General features: G+C 35.4%; 1 protein-coding gene across 1 annotated transcript in view; it reads left to right on the top strand.

The window, feature by feature from the left end:
• LOC125803969 (macrophage mannose receptor 1-like) overlaps positions 1–10,397 on the top strand; it is a 45,322-nt gene extending 34,925 nt beyond the window's left edge. Inside the window, exons 21-30 of the mRNA XM_049482825.1 lie at positions 433–535; positions 1,929–2,071; positions 3,563–3,668; positions 3,760–3,989; positions 4,806–4,971; positions 5,651–5,809; positions 6,304–6,420; positions 8,123–8,320; positions 8,668–8,700; positions 9,977–10,397. Coding sequence (XP_049338782.1) covers positions 433–535; positions 1,929–2,071; positions 3,563–3,668; positions 3,760–3,989; positions 4,806–4,971; positions 5,651–5,809; positions 6,304–6,420; positions 8,123–8,320; positions 8,668–8,700; positions 9,977–10,188 — 1,467 coding nt within the window. The 3' untranslated portion in view covers positions 10,189–10,397. The remainder of the gene's footprint in view (positions 1–432; positions 536–1,928; positions 2,072–3,562; positions 3,669–3,759; positions 3,990–4,805; positions 4,972–5,650; positions 5,810–6,303; positions 6,421–8,122; positions 8,321–8,667; positions 8,701–9,976) is intronic.
• Positions 10,398–13,126: the final 2,729 nt, after the last annotated feature.

Genomic DNA, 13,126 nt, shown 5'->3' with positions numbered 1-13,126 from the left:
AAAAACAGGGTTATTCCACCAAATAATGTCTTTTTAACTCTTTAAACTTTATGAATATGAAATGTTTTCTTTGCATTATTTGAGGTTTGAAAGCTCTGCATTGTTTTTGTTATTTCAGCCATTTCTCATTTCCTGCAAATAAATGCTCTAAATGACAATACTTTTATTTGAAAATTCTGAGAGAAATATTGTTTGTAGTTCATAGAATAAAACAACAATGTTTATTTTAGTCAAACATATACCTATAAATAACAAAATCAGAGAAACTTTTTCAGAAACAGAAGTGGCCATAATTTTATATTGGGGTATTGGAATTACCTGACATAATATAGCTTTGCTTTTGACTGATACGTATGTTTGCATATCACATATAATGGCTTTGAAAATGTATTGTAATATATATATTTAATTGTAATATATATATATTTGCAGTGTTATAAACTGAACCTGGAGAAGAAAACCTGGTTGGATGCCAGATCATCCTGTAAGCAGCTTGGAGGAAATCTAGCGTCTGTGACTAATTCACTTCTGCAAGGTCAGAGAACTACTGATGTTGTCCCACTGAAGATGATTGATTTTTCTCTGTGTTCTTATTTCCAGCAAGAACAAGTAAATTAACCTGACAAACTGTTAATCAAGGTGTGAATGTGGATTGGTACAGGTATATATATTTCAGCTATGCAGTAGAAAACACACATTTAACTAAACCCATCTATAATAATTGTAGATTATAACATGAGAACTACAGTAAGGCCCAGAAATATTTGGACAGTGACACAATCTGCATGATTTGGGCTCTGCATGTCACAACACTGGATTTTAAATGAAAAATTGCAACTACAACCATTTTTTCCACAAAACCTGCTTATTTCAGTGTCTCAAAAGTAATTGGACTAATTAACTCTATCATAAATTAAATTTAATTTATAATACTTTAATAATTAATCATTTTCAGGCAATGGCTGCCTGAAATCTGAACCCAAAGACTTTATTGCAGAAAATTCCACTTATTTATCCTTAAAAACTGCATTTGGCTGAATCTGAGCAGAGAATAAAAAATCTTGTACACATCAGAATTCATTCTTCTGCTTCTGTCTTCTGTCACATCTTTAATAAACAATAGTGACCCAGTGCCACTGGAAGCCATGAACGCACATGCTGTTACACTGCCACCACCATGTATAACAGAGAATGTGGTGAGCTTTGTGTCGAACTGTTCCTTGTCTTCCATACTTTCTTTTTTCCATCATTCCAGTACAGGTTGATCTTAGTGTCACCTGTCCAAATAACACTGGCTTTGGTAAAGTATAATATGGCCTTTCTATTTATTATCTATTAATTGTTTGTGCTGTATTTGCTCTCATGAAGTCTTGGCTTTATGGTAGACTGAGATACTGATACACCTACTTCCTGCAACCTGTTCTTCACTTGTCCTTCACCAGACTTTTTACATGCTAAACTGATAATGGATTAATGAGAGACTAGTCCAATGGAGCCCATGAAATAGCTTTTGAGATCATTTTGAGCCCCTGAAATAAGAAGGCTTTGAAGAAAACTGTGTTCATTCTTAAAAGCTTTATAGAATATTTTTGTTCAACTCCTTGCATTAAACCAAATCCAGTTTGGTGGCATGCAGACCCCAAATCATGAAGATTGTGTCACTGTCCAAATATTTCGGGGTTACACAAAAACTACACCACTGTTCTGACATCTCACACCCTCACTTCGTATATCTAATGTCTGTATTTAAAGAATTTGAGCAATGGTAGTTTGTTCTACACCTCTTTTTTATTACAATAAGGTGATATTAACTGTATCATTAGTTCTGTACCTGTACTCTGCACAATAGTAATACATTTGAATCTAATCTAATATTGTCTTTGCTGCATAAAATGCTGTAAAATATTTTTCTTTATTTCTGATTTCAGCCACCTTGACCTTAAAGATGGCAGAGGACAACTCTCCAGATTTGTGGCTCGGCCTCAGCAATTTAGCAGGATACTTTAAATGGACAGATGGAAGTTCTTTCACTTTCATTGCCTGGAGACAGGAATATTATTATTATTCATCGGCATGTCAAACACTTTATTATTTCACATTTTTTCAATTTTACTTTTACAAAAAGATTATTTTACATGTACATAGGCTTGCAAAAGTATTTTTTTCAAATTTGGTCTTCTTACAAGCACAAACTTAAATGTATTTTATTGAGTTTGTAAGTGATAAACCAGGGGAGCACTACATACAGCCCACTGGCCAGAAATGGCCCGGTGGAAGTGTCAAATTAGTCGCTAAAGTAAGTGCTAATGCATTTTTAATAAATAATGCTGCCACTTTAAATTCATTACAAAGTTTGATGATGTTGCAGAACACTGCCACCTGGTGTTTACTTTCCAAAATTTGACTAATTTTCCCACCCGTAGCCATTACTCTATTGAATGTAACCCTACATTCAACTCTAACCCAAACTCTAATTTTAACATTTTGGTATTGGGTTTAGAGTTAGATTTTAAGCTTAGGTTAAGGTTAGGGTTAGGTGTAGGTTTAGGTTCTATTTTGAATCATTTACCTTCAACATAGGGTTAAGTTACATTGAATGGACATTCAATTCAGTGTTAGTTGAATGTCAGTTGAGCATCAACAAGGCCATAAAATGGACCATCCAAGTAAAGTGTTACCATATAATTTATGGAGGCATTATGAAACTCAAAAAGCAAAAGAGACAGAAAGCAAAAGTGTTTGCAGCCACAAGTCATGTAGGGGATACACCAAACATGTGAAAGAAGGTGCTGTGGTCAGACGAGAGCAAAGTTGAACTTTTTGTCCTAAATGCAAAACGTGTGATGCGCATCACCCTGAACACACCATTCACACTGTGAAACATGGTGGTGGCAGCATCATGCAGTAGAGATGCTTTTCTTCAACAGGGACAGGGAAGCTGGTCAGAGTTGATGGGAACATGGATGGAATTAAACACAGGGCAATCCTGGAAGAAAACCTGTTGGAAGCTGTAAAAACTTGTCAACAAGTCTTTGGTGGCTTGGAGACTGACCTTTTAGCAAGACAATGACCCTAAACATACAGCCAGAGCTACAGTGGAACGGTTTAGGTTTCCATCCAACCTGCCTGAGCTTGAGCTATTTTGCAAAGAAGACATCATACAACACTTTTTTGTCAGATTTTTTTTTTTGTTTGATTAAAATTTGTACAACCATGTACACACAATAATGTGCTACTTTGTGTTGCTCTATCACTTAAAATTTCAATAAAATACATTTAAGTTTGTGGTTGTAAGGTGACAAAATCTGAAAAAGTTCAAGGGGTATGAATACTTTTGAAAGCCACTGTAAATGTGGAGGTACACATTATCTTCTCTGTTATATGCACATATGTGGATTTTTATATAATTTGAGAAGTAGTCTGCATTTGCTGTAATTTTACACTTAGATGATTCTGTTTTTCTTAAATTAACCATAAATGCTAATGACTCTTTGTGTGTGAGGCCTTTCAAATATACATGAAATCCTGAGTTATAATCCTTCCTGTATTGTTGTTTTTAAAGGAACCCCGTTGTGCCACAATTGGAGGCAAACAGTCGTCTAAACCAGGCAAATGGTTGCAAAATGACTGCAATGATACGAATGGCTATATTTGCAGTCGTGCTCTGGGTAAGACTGTAAGAGCAACTGGTTTACTGTTTAATGAATGAAAACTTAACACTAAATTTTTTTTCTTCCATGTTGTTTTTCTCATATTCAGATCACTTAATCAAACCAACTCCCACAGAGCTGCCCAAAACTTTCATCAAGCTTGGAAATTCTTCTTACATGCTCGTCCAAACCAACATGACCTGGAAAGAAGCTCAGAGTCACTGTCAGTCTGTGGGGGCAAACCTGGTCAGCATTCAGGACGTCTTCACCCAGTCCTACATTCACCTGCAGGCTCATAAAGTTGGACGACCCTTGTGGATTGGCCTTAATAGTATGGAGGTATGACAGATTAATGTAAAGAAGACTTTCCCTGCAAATACTGTTCAAATAGTACAGTTTAAACAGTCAATCAGTGTTATTGATAAATATTTGTCAACACATAGACTATTAAAGTACTACAGCCTATACATTAATAATGGCTGTATATTGAGTTATTTTAATGAAATAATACATTTACACTGTTATATAAGCTGCACACAGACTACTTTTCATTGTGTCAAAGTGTCATTTTGTCTGTGTTGTACAATGAAAAGGTATACTTAAATATCTGCAGAAATGTGAGGGGTGTACTCACTTTTGTGATATACTGTAGATAATTTTTAAAGAACATTAATTTAGCTTTTTTAATATTTAATGTAATTTAACGAGAGTGGGTTAGTCAGGAAAGTGAGTTGTAACAATGCTTGGCTTAATTTTTTAAGCCAACTATTAATTATTATTATTTTTTGCCTAAAGGCCATAAGAATGACTTCTGACATTTAGATTAACCTGGAGTACATTTTATTTAGAAATGTTAAAACACAATTTTCATTTATTTAACAAATGGAACATATTGAGAAAACATAAATCTTTGAGGAAACATATATAAACCTTTCATAAAGGCTTTATGGAAATAGAAGAAATGTGTTCAATGAAGAAGATAAAAACATGTAATGTGACCAGAGTTGCTAAAACAAAGATTAATTATTTTAGAAGTGCTGTCACTGAAAGTCTTGTGTTTCATTATTATTACATTATTTATGCTTTTTTTTTTAAAGCATATTCAATACAGGATTTTTAATGTAACACCTTATTTCTTTTGATCTCTATAAACAGACAGATGGGTACTTCCTGTGGATTGATAACTGGCAGTTAAATATACAGAACTGGGACTATGGTGAACCAAAAAAGGACCATCCCTGTGTTTATGTGGATACAGATGGAAATTGGAAATCTGCAAAGTGCAATCAAACCTATTACAGTGTATGCAAGAAGTCATCAGGTAAGCTGTAGTGAACATCTAGGCATCACAACAAGTAACAGTACAAATCAAATATTGAGTATCTCCATTTTTGTTAATGTTTTAGTTTACTTCAAAATTTGAACAGACAAACTGTCTATATATAGACTGTACCAATATAAGTACTTCAAAATGACCTGAAACAATCTCTTTTTACATTGACTTCCACTGAAAATTTAGGAGTTTTTCTCTCTCTTGTAATGTTGCTGTTTTGGAGATACATGTTTTTTTATTGGACAGCGACAATATACCACCCTGGTACAATTCAAACATGCATCATTTTGGTCAATCAGGTTTCAATAGTGCTATCTCTGACCCAATTTACAAATTGTTCTGGCCACTTCCAAATATTTGATCTACAATGTGTGAGTCTTCAGTCTTGAGTAAAAATGGGCTGATCATTGTCTTTTGGGGCTAAGATTAATTGCCACTCATTTTTCAATATAATTGTTTAGTCACCAATACCGATAAATGGCAGGATTTGATGCCACATTAAAACAGGGAAACTTGGTAATGCATCATCGTGCAGGGCTTCTGTAACAAGGAGTTATATCACTTTTATCACTGTCACTGCTAACATTTACATAAAGGGCAATAGACTGTCCACTGCCCAATTTGTCTGTGCTCTAAACCTTCTGTTTAAACAATATGATCTTTACAGAAATTGCTCCAACACCACCAGCCCAATTCCCAGGCATGTGCCCGGAGGAAACAGAAGATGAACCCACGATGACATGGCTGCCTTTTAGAGGGCACTGTTATGCATTTGTGACCAATTTTCATTCATGGGTTGCAGCATCTAATGTTTGTAATAGAAAAGGTGAGAAAAGCTATGTGAACATTTTTCTAAATTACCTTGGAAAAATATCAATTTGCTGTATTAAACAATGCCAGATGATTACACTCTCTTGCTTTGAACTCATTATAAGCTTATTATCTTTGAGGTTTTGCAGTGAAGATGTTTTGTGCTGTAAATTTGAAGAAATGTTCAGTATAATAAAACTATGCTATAAATTGTTGCTGTCAAGTCAAAATGGCAACTTTTCAAATCTTCAGTTGAATTCATTATAGACAGATTTTATTTAAAGAACCTTCAGAGCATTTCTTTGGTTTGGAAATTGGACACAATGTAAAGAACTACTACCAGATTAAAGTTATGTAAAAAAAATAAATAAATAAAAAAGATAAACAGTTAAAATGAGATTTTTGTCTGACAGTGATCATTTGTTATGAAGTAAGAATGTTAACCAACATTACTGTCTGTAAAAACGTGGATGCTAATACACTTCTATTCACTGTTTCTCTATAAATCAGGAGGCAGTCTTGCCAGCATTCAAGACACAAAAGAGGCCAAGTTTATAGAGAATTATATCAGCTTGCTTGGGAATAATCAGGAGAAATTTTGGATAGGACTTTTCAAGACTTTTGCAGGTAAATAATACACTCTGTGAATATAACACAATACACTAACACAAAACCTTAGCTATAACTCTAAGAGTAAAACGTCATGAATTAAAATACAACCCCAATACAGTTCTAAAACTCTAATAAATGGACATAAACACGGAATGCAATGAGTGTATCGTATAGACCTGTATTTTATTTACAACAGAATTATATATGTTGAAAGTGAGTAATTTTGCCATTTCATGAACAATATTACTGTATTTCGAATTATACATTACTGCACATCGAATTATAAGGCACACTATTGATAAACATCTTTTTTCTGGTGCACCAGATTAGGTGCATTAGGCAACACTAGTAAGGATGTTTTTTTGTCCAAAAGTGAGTGCTAGCCATGGTCCCAGCTGCTACCCAGACCCAGTTAGCAGTGCTACTCACCCAGGGTTAGCAGTGCTAGCCAGCCCTGGTTAGCAGCATAGCCATCCGCAGTTAGCAGCACTTGCCAGCTGCAGTTAGCTGTGCTAGCCAGCCCGGTTTAGCAGCATAGCCAGCCCTGGTTAGCAGCATAGCCAGACACGGTTAGCCGCACTAGCCAGCTGCAGTTAGCAGTGCAAGCCAGCCCAGGTTAGCAGCACTAGCCAGCCACGGTTAGCAGCATAGCCAGCTGTGGTTAGCAACATAGCCAGCCACGGTTAGCAGCACTAGCCAGCCTCAATTAGCAGTGATAGCCAGCCCCAGTTAGCAGCACTAGCCAGCCACGGTTAGCAACATAGCCAGCTGTGGTTAGCAGCATAGCCAGCCATGGTTAGCAGCACTAGCCAGCTGCCGTTAGCAGTGGTAGCCAGCCTCAATTAACAGTGATAGCCAGTCCCAGTTAGCAGCACTAGCCAGCCCTGGTTAGCAGTGCTAGCCAGCCCTGGTTAACAGCACTAGCCAGCCGCAGTTAGCAGCATAGCCAGCCGCGGTTAGCAGTGCTACCCAGTCCTGGTCAGCAGCGCTAGCCAGCCCAGGTTAGCAGCATAGCCAGTGCCCATTAGCAGCGCTACTCAGCCACAATTAGCAGCATAGCCAGCCGCGGTTAGCAGCGCTAGCCAGCCGCAGTTAGCAGCGCTGCTCATCCCTGGTTAACAGCATAACTAATAAGGGGTACTGGATTATTAGACACACTGACGATTTTTGGATCCCCTAAAAATCCCTAAAAATGTATGTATTTTAGGTGCACCTCATAGTCAGAAAAATAAAGTAACTAATTTAAAACTTGATGGCAGAAAAAAACCTCTCTAATAGTTTGTAAACATCTGGGAATTGGAGTTCTAAGAGAAGAACGTTGTCTCTTTCTTGTCTGATATAGCTGGAAATTATAATTTCATAATGCACCAAATGTTTTCTATTGGTGAATGGTCTGGACTGCAGGCAGGCCCGTTTAGCACCCACACGTTCTCTGTTAAGACACAGTGTTGTGGTTGATGCAGTATGTGGTTTAGCATTGTCTTGCAGAACAGAATCATTGCATTTTGGAACAGGGGTTGTACATTAAGCTTAACATATGAGGCAATTATATCTGATGCTGCTACAAAGCTACATTTTTGGAGGTGGTTTTAGTAACTACATATGATCAGTGCACATTTCTACAATTTCTACAGCCTTGACTGAAATACATATTTGCACTGAAATACAGTGTATTTTAAATGTTTGTTAACAGGCAGAATATTCTGTTTATACACAGGACACTGGCTGTGGGTGGACAAAAGTGTAGTGGATTACACCAACTGGGAACAATCAAATAATGATGAAGAAGAAGAAGAAGAAGAAGATGATGGATATGGAGGAAATAACTGTGCATTTATCTCTGCTGAATCTAAACAATGGAAGCAAAACCACTGTGTTTACAGCTACGCTATGTCCATCTGCAAAATAGCCAAAGGTAGTAAAATCACTTCCTGTAAAGTGAGTTTATAAATTAAATCTTAGGATGAAGGTAAAATACATTGACAGGCAAAATGTCATGGGACATAGGACTAGTTTAATATCCCGTGCCTTTTGCCATGCCACACGAAAGCTAAAGAATGCTGTGGGATGTGCGTGGACAGTAAATGCATGGACAGTTTTAGCCAGATGTTGCTAATGATCATGACCATTACCATCCACTGCCCTGTCCAATATGGGTGGTAATTTCGTCTTTAATTGGTTTACTTGTCTTAAAAATAATTGCTCTGACAATTATTTAATAATTTGAACTCTAACCTGAACTTCTGTCTGTTTTTGTTGCAGTTATGCACTCAACAACAGCACCAAACCAAACAGGTAATAGCCTGACTGAGAAAACAGCAGTATCTTGCAAATAAAGCTCTGGAAAAAAATATGAGACCATTTAAAATGATGAGTTTCTTTGATTTGACAAAATTTAAAACCTCTGAAATATAGTCAAGAGATAAATGGATGATTACAAGCCATCAAACCAAGCTGAACTGCTTGAATTTTTGCACCAGGAGTGGCATAAAGTTATCCAAAAGCAGTGAGTAAGACTGGTGGAGGAGAACATGCCAAGACATGAAAACTGTGATTAAAAATCAGGGTTATTCCACAAATATTGATTTCTGACTCTTAAAATATTTTTATTGATATGAACTTGTTTTCTTTGCATTATTTGAGGTCTGAAAGCTCTGCATCTTTTTCGTTATTTAGGCCATTTCTCATTTTCTGCAAATAAATGCTCTAAATGACAATTTATCTAATCTATCTGATTATATTCCAGAGGTTTTCAATTTGGTAAAATTAAAGAAACTCATGATTTTTAGGTAGTCTGTAAATAACTGAGCTATTACTTGCTGACCGCAGCAGGTGGCGCCAGACCCATTTAGCAGGAATTTCACTCCACAGCTTTAACTAACTATTGTACACCGTTATAGTCAGCATTACTGCTGACTGGTTAGTATACTGATGGTGGAGTTACGGTAAGATCATATTTAGAACTGAAAAGAAAGGAATTTTAAGTTTAAGTTTCAAGTTGCTTAATAAATGAGGCCCATTATTAGGAAATATTGTTGACATCGATACAGCAGTTAATTGTGGCTGGAGAACTCTAATTATATAAAGGCCAAAAACACGCTAGTATTAATGTATAGTAGGTAATTGGGATGCAGCCTGTATATTTGAAGACATAGGGCCGTATTGTACAACCTGCGCAGGGCCCAGCTCATACACCATTGCTTGTTAAACACACATACATGGACATGCTGCAGAACATAAAGCCGACTTTTAACTCAACAATTAACATAAAACATAAAGCGTGCATCTGCCTCTTAAAAGGAATGACAACTGGTACACTGATTGGTTTATTTCCTGTTATGCCCAAAATACAACCATGATTAATTAAAAGAAATCGTACATGTCTTTTGCGTGTTTTAAGCCATGCAAGGCGAATTTTTTGTGCCCTCACGATACACTTACTAAATCAAGCTAAAATAGAGCCCATGTTATTTGACAGAATGAAACTAGCAGATATTGTCCATTCCTACTAATGATGTATTTTTATAATTCTGTCCATTATTTATATTTATATTTTCGGACTTAACTGCAGGTCCTGACACACATCGGACACATTCTGCTGTTGTGTCGGTGGTCGTGGTGATACTGGTGGTGTCTGTGCTGGCCGGACTAGCTTACGTCTACTACAGAACCTCCAAGCGCCGCTTCGTTCTTCCTGCAGTAGTGAATCCGCTGTACTACACCACTGAAGTCTCCCAGCCAGAGGACAAAGACACCAAGACATTAGTGGACCACATGCAATAGACTTCAATTGTTTACTTTGTGATTACTGTTAATTAATTGTGCTTTTATCGTATCCCTCATTTACGCTGTCATTTTAGTAATTGCGTTTAAAATGATGTATCAGAAAGTTGTTTAAATGAGTCCAAACTGTAAGACCAATCCACTTTCCAGTCATTACCTATTACATAAACTTCACCACCCTTTTTTAAGTACAGTTTGCTTCACTTCTTGCTCAAGTGTTGTGTGACATTTTTTATAGATATTGTTACTCTATAAAAATGATTAATGATATATTTACAATGGAAAAGTATTTTCCCCTTACAGATTTATTTTGTTTTTGCATTTTTGTCATACATTTTTCAGAATATATATCTACAGCTCTGAAAAAAAATAAGAGACCACTTAAAAATGAAGAGTTTCTTATATTTTACCAAATTGAAAACCTCTGAATTGAATATAACCAAGGAGAATGATGGATGATCACAAGCTGAACTTCATAAAGTTATCCAAAAGCAGTGTGTAAGACTGGTGGAGGAGAACATGCCAAGATGCATGAAAACTGTGATTAAAAAACAGGGTAATTCCACTAAATATTGATTTCTAAACTCTTAAAACTTAATGGATATGAACTTGTTTTCTTTGCTTTATTTGAGGTCTGAAATATCTGCATCCTTTTTGTTATTGCAGGAATTTCTCATTTTCTGCAATTAAATGCTCTAAATGACAATATTTTTAGTTCATATAATAAAACAGCAACGTTAATTTTACTCAAACATATTACTACAAATAGCAAAATCAGAGAAACTACTCCAGATTATGAAGTCTCTTCATTTGTGAGCTGTGTATATATATATATAAAACTATAAATGTCAGACAATCAGTTCTGAGCCTAAACGTAGATATTCAGTGCTATTTTTTATTTGAATAATCAATTAATCAGTACATACCTGGGCAACATAACATACCTGACAGAAAAATGGGTGGGTTCAGACAATAGGTGCCATATTCATTTTGATTAAAATATATATTTATATATTCATACTCTTTAAACCTTTTCACACATTTTTTTTATTTATTTTTTGTTTGAAACAAATGTTGAATACCATGAATCTTTTTCGTTCCACTTCACAATTATGTGCTACTTTGTGTTGGATTATCACTTAAAATCTCATTAAAATACATTTAAATGTGTTATTGTAAGATGTCACAATGTGAAAAGTTCATAGGGTTATAAAAACGTTTGCAAGCCACTGTAGTTAAACATTCCTCAGTATGTCCAAAGGTGGAAAAAGTACTGAAAAATTGTAATGAAGTACCTTTACTTTGCTAAAATTCTACTCAAGTAAAATTAAAAGTACCCATCTAAAAATCTACTCGAGTAAAAGTAAAAAAGTACTCAATTTAAAATGTACTTTGAGTAAAAGTTACATATAGTTACTTTTAATTATTTAATGTAAAAACGTAAAACAAATCATACATTAAATCGTTTATAATGAACTAATATTCCACATAATAATTTGGATCTTTCAGGCAGTATTTGTTCAGACCACCCCATAAAACATTTTCAAAAACAAGTGTCATAGGTTTCTATGATCCATTTTTTCTTTACTGTCAAAAGGTTATGGTTATATAGGTGACTATAAACCGTATTTTTATAGTTTTACAGTTCATTATTATTTTTTAACTTTTAAATTTTTTAACTTTAATTTTTACATGTTATTTTTATGTTCCCAATAAAAACATGAAATCATACGACGCATGCGCAGTGCGTAAAGGAGCACATATCGATGGGTAGCATAACTCGACAGAACACCGGTTCCCCCGAGCCGCTCACAGACCCCAGGCTACACTGATTCACACAGCGTCTCTCCCGCTGACCATAACGGAACATAGACAGCGAATATTATGAGGCATTTCTCTCACAACTAAGACTGTCAGAAAGGTAAACTCAGTTTGTGGACGCAGGTTCATCACGTAACGTAGCGCAGCTCCGTTAACTTGTTAGCTAATCTGGGCAGTTTGATATGTCTCCAGTTTAGTTCAGCGTAGTTTAATTTCTAAAACGGATCTGTGTAATCCATGATCATTAGTTAAGGTATTTAGGTTATATTCGCTTTAATCGCCTGTTAACATCGCGCAGACAGACGCAATTCATACAGTTTTCAGTGAATTTAATATACTAGTAATTTAGGCATTAATACACGTTAGTTAATTAATTAACATACAGGACAACAAACACATTTCGTCTCCATTAACCTTCACTGTTTTACAGAAAACCCTAAAGGCAGAATTCTGCCAAAGAATTTTATAGGTTGTATAATTTTAATAAAGGGATTATTGTGCTGGATATTTTACTAAATACAGAAGATTGTATAATCTGTGTAGCTGCATATAAACAGAGATTACTGGTCTTTATAAAGTAAATCCACAGCTAAGCAGTGAATTTACATATAACTTACCACCGCATGCTTTCGCAGGTTTGATGTAAAAGTTTTGAAAGCTGACAGCTCTGTCCTGCGGAGCAGCCACTGCCTTGTTATTCAACGCGCGAGCATCTGTGCGCCCGCGCATTTTTTTTATTTTTTTCTTCAGACAATTGTTTTTTTCCCAGCAATTTATTTTTTACTCAGTAACGGGGAGTTTTCCAATGTAGCAAATGACAAAATGTACTTGAGTAAAAGTAAAACTACCTATTTTAAAAACTACTTTAAAAATGACAAATTACCAGAGGTGGAAAAAGTACTGAAAAATTGTAATTAAGTAAAAGTACCTTTACTTTGCTAAAATTCTACTCAAGTAAAAGTACCCATCTAAAAATCTACTCGAGTAAAAGTGAAAAGGTACTCAATTTAAAATGTACTTTGAGTAAAAGTTACACAGGTACTTTTAATTATGTGATGTAAAAAATTATAACAAATCATAAATTAAATCGGTTTAATTAACTATTAATTCCACATAA

Source organism: Astyanax mexicanus, chromosome 8 (genome assembly GCF_023375975.1).
Source record: "Astyanax mexicanus isolate ESR-SI-001 chromosome 8, AstMex3_surface, whole genome shotgun sequence".
In the NCBI taxonomy this organism is placed as follows: Eukaryota; Metazoa; Chordata; class Actinopteri; order Characiformes; family Acestrorhamphidae; genus Astyanax; species Astyanax mexicanus.
This window is presented reverse-complemented; position numbering and strand designations above follow the sequence as displayed.